At 41.8% G+C, this 20,642-nt stretch overlaps 1 protein-coding gene across 1 annotated transcript in view; it reads left to right on the top strand.

Moving 5' to 3' along the window:
* znf236 (zinc finger protein 236) overlaps positions 1-20,642 on the top strand; it is a 137,778-nt gene that overhangs the window by 107,469 nt on the left and 9,667 nt on the right. The window contains exons 28-29 of the mRNA XM_080427403.1: positions 9,731-9,860; positions 16,955-17,128. Of these exons, the coding sequence (XP_080283529.1) occupies positions 9,731-9,860; positions 16,955-17,128 (304 nt within the window). The remainder of the gene's footprint in view (positions 1-9,730; positions 9,861-16,954; positions 17,129-20,642) is intronic.

Below are 20,642 nucleotides of genomic sequence, written 5' to 3' on the forward strand. Positions count from 1 at the left end.
ACACACACACACACGCATTGATTAAAGTTCTCGGTCACCACGGCTGATTTCAGCCATTTGAATTCCATAGAAGCAAGCATGTCTTCTATGAAAGCATGCTGCACATTATTTCTTTTTAACACATCAACTGACATGTATTAACTCTCTCAGTTCCAAGCCCGAGTTATCACGAGTTTTTTCTGAATGCCCTCAGTGCCAGAACGAAAAATCCGGAGTTTAATCTTTTAATTTTGTATTATTATTATTATTACTATTATTATTATTTATTTTTTAAATGTTCAGAACCCAAGATATCATTATCTGAAGATTTGCAGCTCCATCCACTCTTTGTTTAACTTATAACTGAAAAAGGCTGTATCTCGCTCCCTAAGCACTTTTTTTTTACTTTGAAAAAAAAAAAATTGCTGGCAGTTTAGAGAACATATTTTTGTATTTCATTGGCACTGAGAGAGTTAATGAATTAATTCCACCGCCAGTGTTGCTATATATATATATATATATAGCAACAGCTAATGGGACACAGAGGTGTCACATCCACGTGAACATCGATTTAACAGTAGTTAGGGTAGCAGAGCCATACCGAAAAATATAATCAATAAATTGCATCCCAAGTTTGAAAATCTGGAAAGAGTCTCTATAAAACCTTCCATGGAAGTTGCGTGGGAAGTTAGAGCCACAACAATAAAACCACTGTTGAACTGAGGTATTGTACCAGACCATACAATGCCTTATATTAAGTAAGAAGGACTGTGTTCATATTAATCCTATAATAACTGGGAGCACAATAAGGCAATAAAGGATTTTAATGGAGTAGAGTAGAGTATTCGGTCACAGTGAGCTTTGTCTTGTGTTCTTGTGAGCCGGTCGCCGAAAAATCGATGAACTTCATTACGCCCATAAATCAACTCTACCTGCTGACCTCAGCCTTGGAAATTATAGACTATAGGGAATAATGACTATTTGTTCTTTCAGTGAGTTTTCAAGAAGAAAATAAAGTTGCACACATAGAGAGACAGAGCCTTGTTTACAGTCCATTGCACCATGTTCCAGGCTCCAGCACATACTGTGCACACTATGAGAAATCTCACCCAGTGTGAAGTGCAGTGGTGCCATTGATGAGTTAATTTCATTCATAGCTATTATCAGCAGGGGTCATCACCATGCTGGCTTGTGGTGGACATTTTTGTCCACCACATAAAGAGACTATAGCCTTAAAGGACCTTTACAGATCTGTAACTCTTGAGAGTGTACACTTTCAAAATTATAAGGGTCCTTGAAAATTTAAAGTTAGAAAACTACTGTACTAGTGGACTCATTATGTGTCATAGTGTCATAGCAAATCAGTGTCATACATATTCTGAAGAAAACCTGGAGACTGACATTCAGTAATTGGGTCTTATGATCAAAATAAGAAGCCAGCCTGTGTGTGTGTGCATGTCTTTAAGTGGCGCATGTGTTGCACTCCTGTTTGTGTTTAATTAGTGTAACTGGTTGCATCTTTGTGTTGCAATAAGCTGCAGCTGTTGAGGCCGTGCTCATACATACGGACGTACCTACACACAAAGTCAGTCCTTGGAGTGGTTGGCACCACTCAAAAATAAATAAGCAAAATGCAGGGGCTTTTTTCGTATGCATGTGAGTTCAAAAGCCTGCAGCGACCGAGTTAGTCTTGGAATAAGTGACAGAGAGCAAGAATGGACACGCAAGGAGGGCAAGAGGAGCGCCTCGGGATCCGTTGGAGAATAATGCTTCCTGTTTGGATAATTCCTAGAGCAAAATATACGCTATGGCTCTTGAATTTTATTGCCAATATGCTGTCTCTGTGGGTTTTATTGACGCATCTAATTTTGTCCGTCCTTCCTTTGGTCTGCAGGCATCATGCCTCCAAAAATTTTCATCTCATTTGCAGAATTATGTGCTCCGCTGGATCATTTGGGACCATCTGTATCTAGTATTAAAACCAATTTGATGCCTATGGACACCTCTAACTAAAGCTTGTAGCTGCCCAATTCCCACTTTATTGGAAACAAATATTTGAACCCATGTGCCTGCCAGCCATTTCACACTTCGCTGTTCAGCTCTGCTCCAATTGACACCCGTAAATTGCTCGTGGGACGTTGTGGCAGTGTGAGAAGGGGCCATGTTTTGTCCTCTCTGTCCCGATGGTCCTCATTAGCTGGAGACCAGAATGTTGCTTTGGCCTGTGGATAGTCATCTTATTGTACAATTACGGCAAAGAAAGCCGTTACTGCAGTGGTGTGTTCTAGTTTTTTTTTGAAGGTATACTATGATTATTCCCTGCCTCCCACACGCACGGCATGCGCGCGTCTATAATTAAATGTATCGCGCGCGTGTGTGGCCCACAAAAATATTGCATGTGAAAAGTTTCTGCGCGCGTGTGTGTCTCGCTCTGTAATGTCTGTCTTGCTCTCGTTCTGTCTCTCTTACCACTCTCGGTTCCTTGTTTGTTTTTGTTGTTGGCGCTGCCTGTCTCACTCTTCCGGGGCTTTACCTGCTGGGGCCAGTGTTGCCATGTCCGCGTATTATAAGCGACTTTGGGCTTGTTTTTCTGTAAAGTTTTCTTGTAAAATGTCGGTCGTTTTTTGGGGCTTGTTTCTAAAGTGTACTTGCTTAGGCTTGCTTCAAAAAATAGCGTAGGTTTTAAGTGCTCATGTGGCCTAAGTTGCTTCTTTTGGGCTTGTTTTCATAGAACTGGTTGCTTATTTCTCTCGCAGAATCTGGCAACACTGGCTGGTGAATGAAATCACAGAAGACTCGTCCCTAAACACACTCGCCCCGGGTCTAATCCGGCGGCCTCTGTCCGCGAAATGAATGGGGGCGAGTGTGTTTTGGAATCTCTCTCTCACTTTGCTGCCTGAGCCCTGAGCAGCACAGTGCACGTTAACGCCAGTCAGTCAGCGCCGTCAGTTAGCGTATCAGAGCGTATCAGCGTCTCAGATACGCTGTTTTGAACAGTTTTTGAAGGTGTACGGTGGCGACGAAAACAAATCTCAAGGTGTACTACGTACACAGCATCTGACGGTAGAACCCACCACTGCGTTACTTTCTTGATTAGGGAGAAGAATATCTAACTTTTAATGATCACATTGTTTTTCACAGTTTCGGATGTGTTGATAGTTGATAGATGTGTTGATAGTTTCTCTCACCTAGGGGTGATAGTTCCTCTCACCTAGGGGTGATAGTTTCTCTCACCTAGGGGTGAGAGAAATTGAAACGAGAGACTTCCCTATCTGCAGGGTGAAGTACAACAATGCGCAAACACAGCAGCAAGGTTTGTGAGCTGTTGTGACAGGAGAAGGATGTCCAATGGAATACAACCATCAAAAAGACTGACACAATAATTATTTTCTCTGGATTAAAGAGAATCTTTTTTGCAAGCTCCAGACAGTGTGCTCTGTCTTTGAGCTGAGATCAAAGATCCCTTTCTGAACATTTGGACCTTCCTGGTTGTCCTACTCGCCTGTCACTAGCCTTTGAGGTGTGCATCGGCCTTACTTTAAAAAAAATGCTACTACTCCTACAAATATTGTCCAATACTCCAACAAATCGGTACATATTATATCTCTGGAGTCATGTGATCAAGATGTATCTGTCAGAATTGGCAGATTCCATTCTAATTAGCTATGACTTCACTCTGGCCGCCGCTCCACCTACGTAAAATGACCAATCCCACTAGAACAAACAAAAAACTATACCTACCTTGGCCTAAACATCAGCAGCACAGGGAACTACAACCAAGCTGTAAAGGACCTGAGAGACAAGGCAAGAAGGGCATTCTATGCTATCAAAAGAAACATCAAAATAGACATCCCAATTAAAACCTGGCTTAAAATACTGGACTCTGTGATAGAACCAATTTCCCTCTATGGTTGTGAGATCTGGGGACCATTAGCAAACCATGACCTTGAAAAATGGGATAAACACCAAACCGAGACCCTACACACAGAATTCTGCAAATCCATTCTCCGTACCCAGCGAAAAACACCAAATAATGCATGCAGGGCAGAATTAGGACGATACCCACTAATTATCAAAATAAAAAAGAGAGCACTTAAGTTCTACAACCACCTAAAAGAAAGCGACCTAGATGCACTCCATAACAAGGCACTCACACGCAGCGAAACCCTAGAGAGATGCCCCCTCAGCCAGCTGGCCCTGGAACTCCGGGCACAAACACAAACAGAGCCACGAGATAGAAAACCCATTGGACTAAACCAAATTATAAAACAGCAAAAGGAAAACTACCTGACACACTGGAAAGAAGCAACACAAAAGCAGAGTAAACTAGAATGCTATCTGGCCCTAAACAGAGAATACGCAGTGGCAGAATACCTGAGCACCGTGACTGACCCAAAACAAAGAAAAATCTTAACTAGGTACAGACTCAGTGAGCACAGTCTTGCGATCGAGAAAGGTCGTCACAGGCAGACCTGTATCCCGAGAGAAGACAGACTATGCACCCACTGCACACAAAATGAAGTGGAAACCGAGCTACACTTCCTAACCGTCTGTCCATTGTACCAAGACATCAGAGACACATACTTCCCACAGATTACAACCACACACGGAGATTTTGAAAACATGACCAATGACAAAAAACTCCCATATCTGCTGGGCGAAGTACAACAATGTGCAAACACAGCAGCAAGATTCGTGAGTTGCTGTGATAGGAAAAGGATATCAAACGGAACACAACCACCCTAAAGACTAATCATTGTGTATATTCCGGCACTATACCTGCACCCAGTGATCTTGGTACATAGAAATTGATCTATTGAAGATTCTGACTTTCAAATGTACATATTTTTTGTATTGCTGTATTGTTGTATTGTGCTTTCTGCTTTGGCAATGTAAACGTATGTTTTCTCATGCCAATACTTTATTCATGTCCACACAAAGGAGAGCACACAAGGACACACATATTAAAGGTACAGTTAAGGTTACATTCACAAAATCATGGCCTATAGTCTTCATGATACAATAAGCGTGTCACTCAGTACTCTACGGGTATAAGTAACAGCGTCTCCGCATATGTGGCGGCTGCCATTTATAGCAGAGACAGTACAATACTTTGCCAGCCCTTTTTGCCTTCTTTTTGGGGCACCCCAAGTTGTTGAAACCCTCAAACAACCAGTCTGCGTGCGCACTTGCTTGCTTTGCTTATGGTTGTCCATCGAATCCGATGATGACGTGCACTTCTAGCGGTGAGTTCTTTGGTGGCTGAATAGCCCTATCCTGGACCCACAAGTCCTATTGCATGGTAGGACATGTGTATGTTGGTGGTAGTAGCAACGGCAACTGTAGGTGTGTTCCTCCTGAGTCTCCTCTCCTGTCTCCTGGCTGTCCTTTCCTCCTCCAGCATTTGGGTCTCATCCCGGGAACAGCTGACGCCAGGTGTTACGGTCAGCAGTGTTGGAAAAAGTACTCAGATATTTTACTTAAGTAAAAGTAGCAATACCACAATAAATAAATACTATGTTACAAGTAAAAGGCCTGTGTTCAAAATGTTACTTGAGTAAAAGTACAAAAGTATTGGCTTCAAAATTTACTTAAAATACTTAAAGTACCAAAAGTAAAAGTACTAAAATGTTTGAAAATAGTCTATGTATAGAATAGGGCTAAAGTGGTTAATGTGTGTTTTATAATATAATCATTTATATCTGCAAAGTAACTAGTAGCTAAAGTTTTCAAATGCGTGTAGTGGAGTAAAAGTACAATATTTGCCTCTGAGAAGTAGTGGAGTAGAAGTAAAAGTATTGAAAATGGGAAATACTCCAGTAAAGTAAAAAATACCTCAAAATTGTACTTAAGTACAGTACTTGAGTAAATGTACTTAGTTACTTTACACCACTGACGGTCAGCAGCAACATCCTCCAGGGTGCCACACACACACACACACACACACACACACACACACACACACACACACACACACACACACACACACACACACACACACACACACACGCAATGACTTAAATTAAATGCCATAATGATACGAATTGTTACGACAAACTGTTCTCTGTCATTTGTAGCTGTGTCTAACAATGTGCTGTCAGAGAACATGCACACATGCACCCTGGCTGGCATAAACAAACATGGTTTATGGAGCTGAGCAGGGACATGGAGATGGTTTCAGTTGTTTGTTTTGAATATACTCACCTCACCTCAACGGAAACAAAACACTGAATACAATACACAGAATATGCAGTGTTTTCGTATGAATACATATTGGAAAATTATACCAACTTGTATACAAACTTGCCCGCTCTAGGCTGCTCAATAGACCACAGTACTGCGGTCCCATTTAGCATTTTCTTCAAAATACACCTTTTTGCTACTACTCCTACCGATTTGGTCAACAAAATCGGTGCACATTATCTCTGTAGTCATGTAATCAAGATGTATCTGACAGACTTTTCAGATTCCATTCTGATTGGCTACGATTGGCTTTCAAAGCAGTGAACGTACTAGTGTCCAATTGCCGTGAATCTTTCACATACACTCCCAATAAGGCCAAGGCAGAACCGTCCCACCAAGTTTTCCAAATCGGCGTCATGGTGGTGCTATAATAGGTCGCTTTATGTTTTGGCTTATAACTCTTGAACCGTAGGTCATACAATCAAAGGGCGAGCACAGAAACCTGAAAGGTCGTCTTTGTTTTCAAAATTCGGCGAAGTTTCATAAAGTTATATTAAAGTACATTTTCAGTCAATAGCACGGCCGCCCCCAACCCCTCTTCTAATTATTTCTTGATTTATTCATTTTTTAAGCAGAAAAAGCACTCTAGCCAGCGCTTTTTCTTAGAAAACATGAGTTACACGATTCTCATTACGCCCCTGTTCTTTTTTTTGCTGATGATTAAGATCCAGTCTCTCATCATGATAAATTAAGAGGCAGAACATTTTCTTGTTCAGAACTCCACACCATCTGGTCAAAAAGTGCATAGACGATAGTTCCCACAAGACTACAACATTTTACCTCAATGGATGGCAAAATGCGCTTAGGCAGCAGCAATTTTGGACAAATAACAAACACTAATAAAAAAAAATTTAAAGAAAGAAAAATAATTTCAGTAATGTCCCTTTGCATATTTACTGTGACTACACTAAGTGAAACATGAACTGTTGTATACGTTGTTAATGAAAAATGCCTTTTTATTTCACTTTTTGTTTTGTTTAGAGAGCGTAGAGAGGTGATGTGAAAAGTAGAGTCTGTAACGTGTGGGCTGGCTATTGACATGCAAGAAGGAACTGTGCAGCTGCTATTTTCCATAATGTGGGAGGTGATTTTGTCAACAAAAAAAAATCGATTTGAAATAATGAGTTGAATTTACACGAGCATATCCTGTCAATATAAATTACAGTCTTCATTTTTTGCACCTTATCGTATCTGTCAGGCAGATGTTGTAACATCCTTGTGAGCTTGTAGATCAGCTATTTTTGAAAAACGTTGAACAGTAATGACGTGCCAAAAATAGGGAGACCAGGTTGAAAGTGGTTGTGTCTCTTTGAGTTTTATAAATATTTAACCAAGATACCCAAAAGTATCAGCGGTATCAGTGGCCATTTTGGACACAAATAACATGGCTGCCAACGTCTTTGACTTCATTACCTACAAGTAAGACGCGCGAACGCTGGAAGCGAACGCAGCTCGAAAATATTTTGTATTTACGGACGCGTGTGTGTGTGTGTGTGTGTGTGTGTGTGTGTGTGTGTGTGTGTGTGTGTGTGTGTGTGTGTGTGTGTGTGTGTGTGTGTGTGTGTGTGTGTGTGTGTGTGTGTGTGTGTGTGTGTGTGTGTGTGTGTGTGTGTGTGTGTGTGTGTTTTGACTGTAGCTGCACTCTGGCGCACTCTGGCGGCCGCACACAATATTGCACACAGAGACACAGAGACACACACACACAAGGCGAGCAGAGTTTCATAGTAGGCTCCACTTGGGCGGAGGCGCGGCTCCTTCCGCGTTCGCAAAGAGTCTCTGCAAGCATGTCCGGCGAGGACACGCTTTGATTGGCCAGTGTTCGCTTTGACTGATAGAAAGATACCTTTTATTTATCTCGCGGGGGAAATGAAGGTTGTGTACAGCAATACAAGGCCAAAAGAAAAAACAAGAAGCATCAACAATACAGAGCAACGGTATACGGAAGTAAAACCTCTACAACTGTCCTGCACTATGCAGGAAAAAATAGTGTCCATTATAATCAGTGCCTCATAAGTGTCTCACCGTATCCCGTCATAAGACAAATAAAGTGTCCATTACAATCAGTGCAATGCCAATAAAAAAAAGTAGTGGTGCCTTGGCAAATGCCAGGATTAAATTCGTTGTCTCCCCTATACATAGTAATACAGTCAAGCCCCTCGCAGGGACCCCCCTGAGTCTGTACATTTATGGAGGGATGATTGTTATTGCTTAAATATGTAATTTTATAATTTTGTGGGACATCTACATGCTATATAGTTGTTAAAAAGTTACATAGTGCTGCTTTAATAAGAGCTTGTAACTAATGATAACTACATGGGATCCTTATTGTTCCCATTTCCTGAAAGTAACGGTTTTGGGCGTATAAGGTTAATACAAGTTCTGAACCTGTTGAGGAAAAATGTGTGGTGCGTGTTCGCATGCTCGTGTGTGTTTGTGTGTGAGGTTTTCCCTTAAGAGGCTTCCTGTTTTCTGTGGTGGATCAGAATGTCACTTTTTGCCTGGCTGGCACCAAATTGGTGGTGTTCCAATTCATCAGAGCTTGTAAAGGATCAGATTGGGACAGGTGCTCTGTGTCACTACTTTACACCCAGCTGATAAGGGCAGAGATTGTTGAGTTTCTGATTGCCTTGCAGATGAATGTGTGTGTGTGTGTGTGTGTGTGTGTGTGTGTGTGTGTGTGTGTGTGTGTGTGTGTGTGTGTGTGTGTGTGTGTGTGTGTGTGTGTGTGTGTGTGTGTGTGTGTGGGGGGGGGGGGGGGGGGGGGGGGTGTGTTTGAATGCAACACGGGAGAACCCCCCCCCACGCTTATTTTTTTCTCCCATTTATATTCAAAAATGTTAGTAATAGCAAGACCTTGCTGATCTACAAGCTCAGTTGAAAAGGTTTGACCTTTTTGTGGTTGATTACAGTGGTGTAAAGTAACTAAGTACATTTACAATTTTGAGGTATTTTGGAATATTTCCAATTTTCAATACTTTTACTTCTACTCCACTACATCCGAGGCAAATATTGTACTTTTACTCCACTACAATTATTTGAAAACTTTACTCGCTAGTTACTTTGCAGATATAAATTCTTATATTATAAAACATACATTAACCACTTAAGTCCTATTTTATACATACGCTTTTTGCAAACAGCCGATCTACAAGCTATCTAGTGAGAATAAGGTCTGCTAGGTCTGCTATTTTCACAATTATTTATATAATATAAGTTATAAGTTTCTGGAATATCTTTGAATTTTGGGGGAAAATGTCTAAATTCAAACACAGCAATGCATTCATGTAAAAAAAATTATTGTGCTTGTATTTTTGAATACTTAAGTATTGTTAAAAGCATGTACTTTTGAATAATTATTCTTATATAGTATTTTTAAAAAGCAACTACTCCAGTACTTGGCATATACCCCAGGTTGGGAAACGACTGTTTAGAAGCTAAACCCCCTTTCTTCTTTTCTTCTTTCCTTCCTTCCCTCCTTCCGTTCCTGTCTTTTATTCCGTTCTTCCAGGAGCATGAGCGTGTCCACCAGCCTGGCCCCTCCCCCAGCTCCCAGAAGCCTCGGGTCTTTAACTGCTCCTCCTGTGACAAAGCGTTTGCCAAGCGCAGCCAGCTGGAGCGACACAACCGCACACACACAGGTAACGCTTCAACAGGGTCATAAAAAGGAAGGGAAAATGACTAAAGTATATGGATTATTTGGGCACATGAACCCTGTGGGCACCTCAACGTTAAATTAGCAGCTTTATTCCAGAAATGTTATAATAAAAAAAAGAAAACGAATACATTTATGCTAGCTTCTCAACTTTTTTATGTCAAGGACCCCCAAAATGATATGTATTTGGCCGCGAACCCCGAGCTAAAATAAATTGTTCCAGGGACACACCCACCAGAAGCAAAGTTAAAAATGTTCGCTTAAAAAATATATAAATATTATTCAAATATTTGCACACATTGTCACTATCACTGCCTTTGGTCCCAAAAACGACTCAGGTTGTTCTTCATACTGGTAGATTTATTGCACTCTTACTGGCAAACAATCCAACAACGTAAAACTGTACAAAACAAAGCATAAACAATACACGCACATAAATAATGGAACATTAAAGTATAAACAACATGAATGTAATGAAAACATGACTGAAACACAAACACACCTCGCTGACTGCACATAAACCAAAGGGAATGAGAGAATCCGTGGTCGACAACAGCAACGCACAACTGGAACAAAATACATCAAATCAACATACAGTAAGAAGACACATGATAGGAACGTAAATGTACACATTTATAAAGCAAAGACAAGTCCGTCCCGCACACGCTCAAACAAGACGCTCCTTAGTGAGCGGAAGTGTATCAGTGTAACACGCTTGTGAGTCTGCATGAAACCACACCTTATAAAGTGTTCCGGCTTTATCCAGACAATTAGACCTTCCGGTGCAACAAATACATGGTAAACCCAAGTTCAGGACAAATAAATGATATTACAATAGAGAAATGAAAAATAAACAAATGACCACCTATTATGGCAGCTACAGTCACGATTCTTCAAAAATAGCTAAAAGTATAAAATAGTTAAAGTGGTTGAAATGATTGTGACGCTATATTAACACATCGGGTGCCAAACACGGTCTGAACCGTGTTTGCGCAGAGTAGCGGTCCGGTGCCGAACACGGTCCAGACCGTGAAATATGTCTTTTTGTTTTTTTCGTTTTTCTCCACACGGGCGGGGCTAGAGCAGCTCTGGGAGTACCCATTGTGATCTTGAGAAGGATAGGCCAGATAGATCACCGGAAAAACAAAAACATGGCTGCCATCCACTTCCTGTCTATTTCCTTCTTTAAAACACCTATATCTCCGAATCTGTTTCCGGTGGGGAAAACCGGTCATGCGCGATGCGCGATCCCCCCCCATTGTAACTCGCGAGTGAAATGTTATCGTTCCAGGTTGTAGCCAGGGTCATCGCGCAACATGAATGGATGGTTTTTTTTACATGGATTTGCTCCTCGTGGAGTCTAGAGCTTTAAACAGCAAAGCGCAGTCAATGGGGAAACTACTTTTGCTGGGGACCCCCTGGAACCACCCCAAGGACAACTGGGCGTTCCCGGACCCCAGTTTGAGAGCCAATGGTTTGGGGCACGTACCACATAGGCTCCGATGCCTGACAGTGAGTCCCAGGTTCCACTCCCAGACCGGGCAGACCATTTGCTTTATGTCACTCCCCTACACTCTCTCCCAGTTTCTTCTCTCTCTCACTGACTTATCAACAAAGGACCCCAAAATCTGATTTAAAAAAAAAAGGAAAAATGTCCAGGAAAGGAAACATTTACAATGGACATTTTGAGAAACTTTTAGACTACGTCTAAAAGTTTGCTGGCAGTATGAATGGGCACCTGTGTCTGAAGTGTTCTCGTCGGATGGACTTTTAGACTACTTCTCAAAGTGTAGTTGTGTAGATAGGAGATATACAGTAGCATGTGCCAGCACTGTGAAAGTAGACTATTGACGGATTGAGGACATACTGTATATATTTGGGTGAGTGAAATTCAATGTATTTTCAATTTTTTTATTATACTGTATGTGAGTTATGTAGGGAGAATCTAAAATGGAACTGCAACACCAGCCATCTCCCCATTTTCACGTCGGATAGCCACTGAAGGTTCATGCTTCAAGACAGTCCATCCGCCGAGAAAACTTCAGACACACAGGAGCAGCAGTTGTAGTTGTAGAAGAGAATTGACACTGGAGCAGCTCGGACAATTAAAGCCTTTTTTTTATATAGGTGCTGTGCTGGTACAAGAAGGAGTGACTCCTTCTTGTACCAGCATCTATATAAAAAAGAGGCTTTAACAACTTTTTAGTTTCACGCACGCACGCAAGCACACACACGTGCACACACACGCACACGCACACACACACACACGCACGCACGCACGCACGCACGCACGCACGCACGCACGCACGCACGCACGCACGCACGCACGCACGCACGCACGCACGCACGCACACACACACACACACACACACACACACACACACACACACACACACACACACACACACACACACACACACACACACACACACACACACACACACACACACGCACTTGCAACGGTTCATTGATTTTACCACGGCAAAGGTAGCTACAACACAAACTTGAACTGAGAAGAACTAATATACTTGTACTTTTTTGTAGAACTAATATATTTGTACTGTTTTGTCGAGCTGCTGCTTTTAGAAGGTGTGAAGTGACTCAGGGCCAGTCTTTTGGCTGGCTTAACAACGAAGCCTTGACACACACACACACACACACACACACACACACACACACACACACGCTAAGGCTACAAGTATTCCAATTATAAAAACAAAGGAAACTAAACAAATGCACTGGGGGTGCATTTGTTTAGTCTCTTGTTCTGTGTCTGTCGATTGTGCCCTTGATCTTTAAATTGGCTCAATTTAATCCTCTCTTTGGCGTAGCCTTCTGATCATTCCCACCCACCCAAACAAACAAACATGCACGCAGCATGCAAGCACACAAGCACACAAATAGTCCATGAGCCAGAGCCCCAAAATTGAGCAATGATTATCGAAAGAGTGGGCAAAACCAAACCTATATTAAATTGTTCATAGGGTCAATACGAGTAAATAAATATATGATAACCTTTCCACAGGAGCAGCTTTTTCATGGTTATCACACATTTTGTTATTTTCCCCATACATACATGACAGGTGAAAACATTACAACATTTTAAAAATAGTTATCATAATGAAACTTCCTGAGTTGATTACTTACATGAAGACAATGATTTATCGTATTACAAGTTTTCTGAAATTGTATTTTTAAATATGCAAATTAGGCATTAGGAAAATATGCCCAAATTTGCATAACTTTCCAGAATCAACATTGGAACATTGGACAAAGCCAGAGTCAACATACTTATTTCATTTTGTTAAGATGTTGGAGTCAAAGGTTTTTAACGAGGGAATATTCAATATCTGGCTCAATTTTGGGGCTCTGGCTCATGGACTAAATGCCTAATTTGCGTATTTAAATATACAATTTCAGAAAACTTGTAATACGATAAATCATTGTCTTCATGTAAGTAATCAACTCAGGAAGTTTCATTATGATAACTATTTTTTAAATTTTGTCCTTTTTTCACCTATCATGTACGTATGGGGGAAATAACAAAATGTGTGATAACCATGAAAAAGCTGCTCCTGTGGAGAGGTTATCATATATTTATTTACTCGTATTGACCCTATGAACAATTTAATATAGGTTTGGTTTTGCCCACTCTTTCGATAATGAAATCTTGTCTGGCTCATGGATTAAAAGGGCCGAATGCTGAGAGCAGTGTAAAAATGTAATATGGAAGAGTTATAAAAACCAGAGTCATCTGCCAGGAGACATGCCCTATTACCTTGCCAGGAGACATGCCCTATTACCTCGAACCATTATTTCTCTGGAGATAGTTTAGGTTTTGTGCTTAGAATTTAGTTGAGGAATTGTAATATTTTCGCAGGTGCTTTTGGCAGATTTTTAATAAGCCCCCCCACCCCACCCGCTTCACCTCAGCATAAACAGAACAGCATGCAGTATTTTCTTAAGCATGGGGATATTTAACCAACTTTTCTGTTCAACTCCCCACTTGCCTGATCTAGGCTGCTCGTTATTCACGTTGACTCACTAGACCACAGAACTGCAGCTCCATTGTTACTGCGGGAATTTGGGATTAGTTTGGCTACTGTTTCTACCTTCCACAATTTTCATTATCAGCAGCAGTTAGTTACATACTATATACAAACACCAAACAATGCACAGCATGTGATTAGCAGTTGTACATAATCTATCAGTGTTTGGCAAGCTACTTGGAAAGTGTAGTGAGCAAAGCTACCAGTTACTCTTCATTAAATTAAATGTCAGTCAGTGAACTTAATTCAACTTCAGTGTCTGCAATCAGCTAGTTCCACTACATCCCATAAGCCGGAGGAGAGAGTGTTGCAATTAGCTAGTTTGTAGAGGGATGCTTATCCCTTAGCCTGGAGGCAGGGCCGCACCAAGGGTAGTGCGAACGGTGCGGCCGCACAGGGCCCCGTGCTTGGGGGAGCCCTGCAAAAAAAGTAAAAAAAAAAAAAAAAAAAATCTTTTTTTTTTAAATGAACAGAATCACATTTATTAAGAGTTATAAAAAGAAATAACCGCAAATAACCACCAAAAACTCGGAAATATCCGCCCAAAACCGCAATCCTCGCGAATCCTCCATGCCTGTGTGTGTGTGTGTGTGTGTGTGTGTGTGTGTGTGTGTGTGTGTGTGTGTGGGTGTGGGTGGGTGGGTGGGTGGGTGGGTGGGTGCGCGTGCATGTCTTGAAGTGGCGCATGTGTTGCACTCCTGTTTGTGTTTAATTAGTGTAACTGGTTACATCTTTGTATTGCAATCAGCTGCAGCTTGTGAGGCCGTGCTCATATAGACGTACAGACTAACACACTCGGTCAGGTGATGGAGTGGTTGGCACCACTCAAAAACAACAACAAAATACATTGCAATGCATAGGAGAATATACATCAGCAATATTCATCATCTCTGTTGGCCATGAAATCAGCCACCATTTGAAACATTCATAGACAAAAGTAATGAAGTCGTCTGACCTTTCTCTGAAACCTTTAACTGCAGACCTACTTAACAGATAAGACCTGATTATCAGTGCACAAAGAACCAGTTATAACTATTTCTGTGACTCCACCATCCAAGTGCTTGTGATTTATGAACAAAAACTAAATTTACTATAGTCAGTACGTCCCAATGCCAAGGGAAAATAGAGTGAACAAATGTTTGTGTGATTATTTAGGCTGATCTAGAATCAGCGCAAAGTAAGGCAGCACTAGCAGCAGGCTCTCAGAATGAAACCAAGTGCCTTGGCCAAAAAAAAAATACTGTTTCTTTTGCACTGAAAAGTATCGGTTCTGGCACCATTTCAGGCACCAACGCACCGCTTTTAAAATACCGGTTTAGCACCGGTATCAGATAAAACCCAATCGACCCTAGTGCCCAGTACGCACAAGAAAATGTGGATAGGATTCATATCCGAACAAGATGCACCACATTTTTCTTTGTCGATATGTTGCGGCGTAGCAAAAGTTGTCTTTATGAACGGGAGTGTGGACTTCAGCTGGCCTATTAGCTTGGTCTCTTTCTCCCTGGAAAGGGCAACAGTGAATGTGAATAATAGTGATTTAATGTGGCATAGCCTTACACACACACAAAAAAGAGGGAAAAGAAGAAAACGAGTCCGGGAGAAATGTTTCCTGTTTAGGAGAAAAGGTGGCCTTGGAAGCACTGAATAGCTCCTATAGAGCATCGCAGTTCCCGCCCACTTCCTGGTTTTTCGTGGTGCCGGAAGGAACAACTCAATGCATTTTTCCCATTGACATTTCCAAAAATATTTATATCTATTAATTTAAGCCTCGAATCAAGCCATCATGACATGACATGAATCATGACCATAAAACGTTTGATTCTGTGATTATTTTTTTGAAAACGGCAAAACAAAGGGTATTTATTAAATATAGTATATCATATAATTAAATATAAAATAAAAGAAATCACAGAAAAAAAACGTTTTATGGTCATGATTCATGTCATGTCATGATGGCTTGATTCGAGGCTTAAATTAATAGATATAAATATTTTTGGAAATGTCAATGGGAAAAATGCATTGAGTTGTTCCTTCCGGCACCACGAAAAACCAGGAAGTGGGCGGGAACTGCGATGCTCTATAGAATGAAGGTTTGTTTGGCTGATATTAGAGACCCGGCATGCCCCCTTTGGCTCTGGAGAAAGGGCTGTTTAATAAATGGAACCATTACCGTGATTAAGAGTGAAATGGGGCTGTTTACAGGCTACCGCTCTTCCCTTTTGACGGGGGTGTCCACTGAGCGCCATTAAACACAAAAATATATTGTACACAGACGGTAGACAGTTCTCTCTGTCAACTCCCCTCCCTCTCACCCCCCCCCCCCCCCCCCCTCTTCGCTTTAACGACTGTGAGTTGACAGCCAGCTTATAGTTTACAGAGTGGACCTCTCAGTTTGACTAGGTCTATTTACTGTATAAGGGAACTCTCCCACCGGCATCGGCAAAAAAAGGAGGAAATTCATTTTCTTTTCCCCTTTGAAGTTGTCGCAGAGCTCTGAATCTGTCTTGAGAGATTACTAGCAAGATAACTTGAGAACGGACAGGCATATTTTAATGAAACATGGAGGGAAGGATGAGTACGCTGCCCCATCAAGGTTACAACGGCAGAAGTAGAACAAGACACGCGTTTTCAAAGCGGGCACCGCAGCTGACAGCGGGCGCAAGGGGGGCCTATTGGGGCCGAGCACCTAGGCTCTAATGTAGCCTGACAGTGCATCGCGGATTCGAGTCCCGTTACCGGTCGATCTTTACTGCATGTCTCTCCCCATCTCTCTCTCCCTGTTTCCTGTCCATCTCCACTTTCCACTATAAATAAAGGCAGAAAAGACCCCCCAAAAAGGGGGGGGGATTGAAAAGGAAAAAACTAAAAACTAATATATAATCATTATTTTTTTTCAATTCTCTATTATGGCTGTTTGGAGGTCCTTGGCATGGAAAGGTTTGGGAAACCCTGGAACAAGAGATGTCGGCCTGGGCAAGGTTTGCACCGGCAGGGGCGTCTGTTGTAAATTGTGACTCTTGTGTTCCAGGTGAGCGGCCCTTCAAGTGTCTTCAGTGCGACAAGGCCTTCAACCAGAAGAGTGCCCTGCAGGTGCACATCGTCAAACACACGGGCAAGAAGCCCTTCAAGTGTGAGGTGTGCAGCATCAGATTCACACAGAAGAGCAACATGAAGCACCACATGAAGCGCTCGCACGGCTACGGTATGGAGCACATCAGCACCGACCACGCACGTACGCACGCACGCACACACACACACACACACACACACACACACACACACACACACACACACACACACTGACTAAATGACATCAGATGGACATTTAACCCATTAAAACCGGGAAAGCATGTTTGTCATTTTCGATTTTAGCGTTGGCTATTCAAAAATAGCAGATATACAAGCTCACGGAAGTAAATAGCTTGTACATCTGCTATTTCTGATTTTTTTTTTTTTAATCTTGAAAGTGCTTCAAAAATGTTGAATAATTTTGGATTTTTTTTTACTCAAATCTTCTGTTCTGGGTGGCCGGGGGGGGAGGGGTTGTGAACTTGTAAGTTTGGTTATTTTCACAATATTTATCTGTGGAACCGAGTCAAACTAAATGTAATGCCTACAATTCCAAGTGCTTGTCAGGGTGGGGGGGGGGGGGGGGTCCCCAGTTCACCTCAGTCCTGTCCTGGCCTCACTTCACTGGCTCCCTCTCAACTTTAGAATTCATTTTAAGGTTCTTTTATTTGTCTTTAAATCTTTAAAGAGACTATCTCCGCTGTACCTCGCTGAGCTCCTATAGCCACACACCCCAGCCAGGGCTCTGATGTCTGCTGATAAGTCGATTCTGATCGTTGTCTAGCAAAAAGACCAGGGGTGGCCGCGCCTTAGCGGCTGCCGCCCCCAGACTCTGGAACGACTTGCCTCTCTCCATCCAAACTTTTAAGACCTTTTTATTACCAAATCGGCCAAGCTGTGAAAATAAAGTGTAAGAAAGAGGCAAACATTATGAAAATATCTGATCTCACAAAATAAAGTGTAAGAAAGAGGCAAACATTATGAAAATATCTGATCTCACGGCGCCTCGCAGTGCGAGGCGTTGTGAGATTGTAAGTTCGGCTATTTTCACAATATTTATCTGTGGAAACCCGAGTCAAACTGAATGTTATGCCTACAATTCCAAGTGCTTGTCAGGGTGAGGGGTCCCCAGTTCAATTATGATTATTTTGTCCCCATTATGACCACAGATATGATTTTTCATTTCAGCTGGTCTTTAAAATAACACGTTTTGGTCTCGCTCTCTTTTGCTCTCCCCTCTTGGCTCCCCAAGGCACATAGATCTTTCTGTATGAGATGGACTTTATTTCTGAGGCAGAGCTCATCTATGATTGATCTGCTCCTTAAGGCACGTCTCTCCTTTACAACTTGGTTCTCACTGTGAACTTTGTCCTGAGGGTCTAGTACATGCGGTGTAGCTGGAGAGGGTTTGCATTATTGATCAGCAGGGTTGTACTCCTGCACACATTATCAAAGCCAGGAAGCAGTGCCAACATTGTGGACAAACATTCATCCATGTGGTTTTCCCTGACTTCTGATTAATCCATTAAAACGCATCCGTGTCATTTTAAGATTTATTTGTGCTATAAAAAAAATAGCAGATCTACGAGCTTGCTATTGTGTGCAAATCTGTGTGCAAATGTGTGCAAATCTTTATTCTACAAATGTCTTCTAAATCCTAACAGTTTTTTGAAAAAACTTATGTTGCTATAATATTAGTGGTGCTCCAACTTTTCCATGTCAGGGACCCCCAAAAACGATATGTATTTGGCCGTGGACCCCCATCTCAAAATATGTTGTTCCAGGGACCCACAGAAGCACAGATCGGAGTTAAATAAATTTGATTTAATTTTTTTTAATCTTTTTTACTATGATTTGCCCAGGGTCCGCAGAGAGTTGTTCCACGGTCCGGTCATGGACCGCGGTCCGCCTGTTGAGTATCCCTTGTATATGGGATAAACAAGGGAAATTGGAAGTGGTTGAAACAAACAAATGTGCAGACAAAACTGTAACTGGAACACAAGCTGATCAATTATCTTTGTTGTGTTCTCTCTCCTGATGGGAGGAATTTATAACTGGAAATGTATACTCTGTTTACTAAAGAGCTGGAGAGACCAGTTACTTAGCAAACACTGAGTCAATAGCAATAATTATTAGCATAATAGACCTTCAACTTTTTTAACAATACAACTTTTGTTTAAACTATAGGGCTGTCAAACGATTAAAAACTTTAATCAGATTGATCACAGATTAATAATAATTTAGTCATGATTAATAACCATTCTCTGTTCAATTTAGTGGGAACGGATAACTGTTTCTCTCTGTCTATCTCTCTCTCTGTGTCTCTCTGTCTCTCTCCGTCTCTCTCTCTCTCTCTCTCTCTCTCTCTCTCTCTCTCTCTCTCTCTCTCTCTCTCTCTCTCTCTCTCTCTCTCTCTCTCTCTCTCTCCGTCTCTCCGTCTCTCTCTCTCTCTCTCTCTCTCTCTCTCTCTCTCTCTCTCTCTCTCTCTCACTCTCACTCCATTGTGCTACACAAGTGGTTTCCTAAACTTTTTAGCTTAAGTCCCAAAAGAGATATTAGACGTTTTGCCCGGGACCCAAACTACTAGTGAAATTAGCCGATCTACAAGCTCGCAACGTGTCGCATCGCAACGTGTCGCATCGCAACACGTTGCGAGCAAACGAGGGTTTTGTACATTATATACAAGACCCTCATTTACTGCATATTATGCAAACTAAATATATGTGAGGCAGTAGCAACCGAGAGAAACAGGACTCAATCTGCATCAGCTGCAAGTGCAACATGTTGTGTGAAGGGCTGTAACACACACACGCACACACGCACGCACACACACTCTCTCTCTCTCTCACACACACACACACACACACACACACACACACACACACACACACACACACACACACACACACACACACACACACACACCATCTTACCCGTTTCATAAAAACAATCCCCTAGGCATCTTTTTCCCCATTATTCTCTCTCACACACACACACACACACACACACACACACACACACACACACACACACACACACATCCATACTTCCATAAAAACAATCCCCTTACACAAACACATACACTTAAATACACACACCGCACATTTTTCATTTCATCCGACATCCCCTCCAGGCTGGCAGGTCTGTGTTGACGTGGAGTTGTAGAAAGATGCTGACAGCTCTATTCTACAGTGTCTGTTGGAGACGAGTTCCAAAACTCATTCTCCACTCCATCTTCCCCTGCTGGGTCTGTCTGAATGTTTAACCCATTAAGACCGGGAACGCATCTGTGTCATTTTAATATATCTTTGGCTATTCAAAAATCATGATTTTTTTTGGCAAATCTTTGAATATATATATGTTATAAAGTGTTTTTTTTTTTACTCCAATCTGTGCTTCTGGGGGGGTCCCTGGAACGACATATTTTGAGATGGGGGGTCCGCGGCCAAACACATATCATTTTGGGGGTCCTTGACATGGAAAAGTGGGAGCACCACTGATATAGCAACATACTGTTAGTTTAGAGAACATTTTTAGATATGTATTTGGCAGCGGACACCCCCCATCTCAAAATGTTTTGTTCCAGGGAACCCCATGAAGCAAAGATTTGAGTTACAAATATTCGCTTTAAAATAATATAGATTTAG

The sequence above is a fragment of the Gymnoscopelus braueri genome (assembly GCF_963280865.1).
Source record: "Gymnoscopelus braueri genome assembly, chromosome: 4".
Taxonomy (NCBI): domain Eukaryota; kingdom Metazoa; phylum Chordata; class Actinopteri; order Myctophiformes; family Myctophidae; genus Gymnoscopelus; species Gymnoscopelus braueri.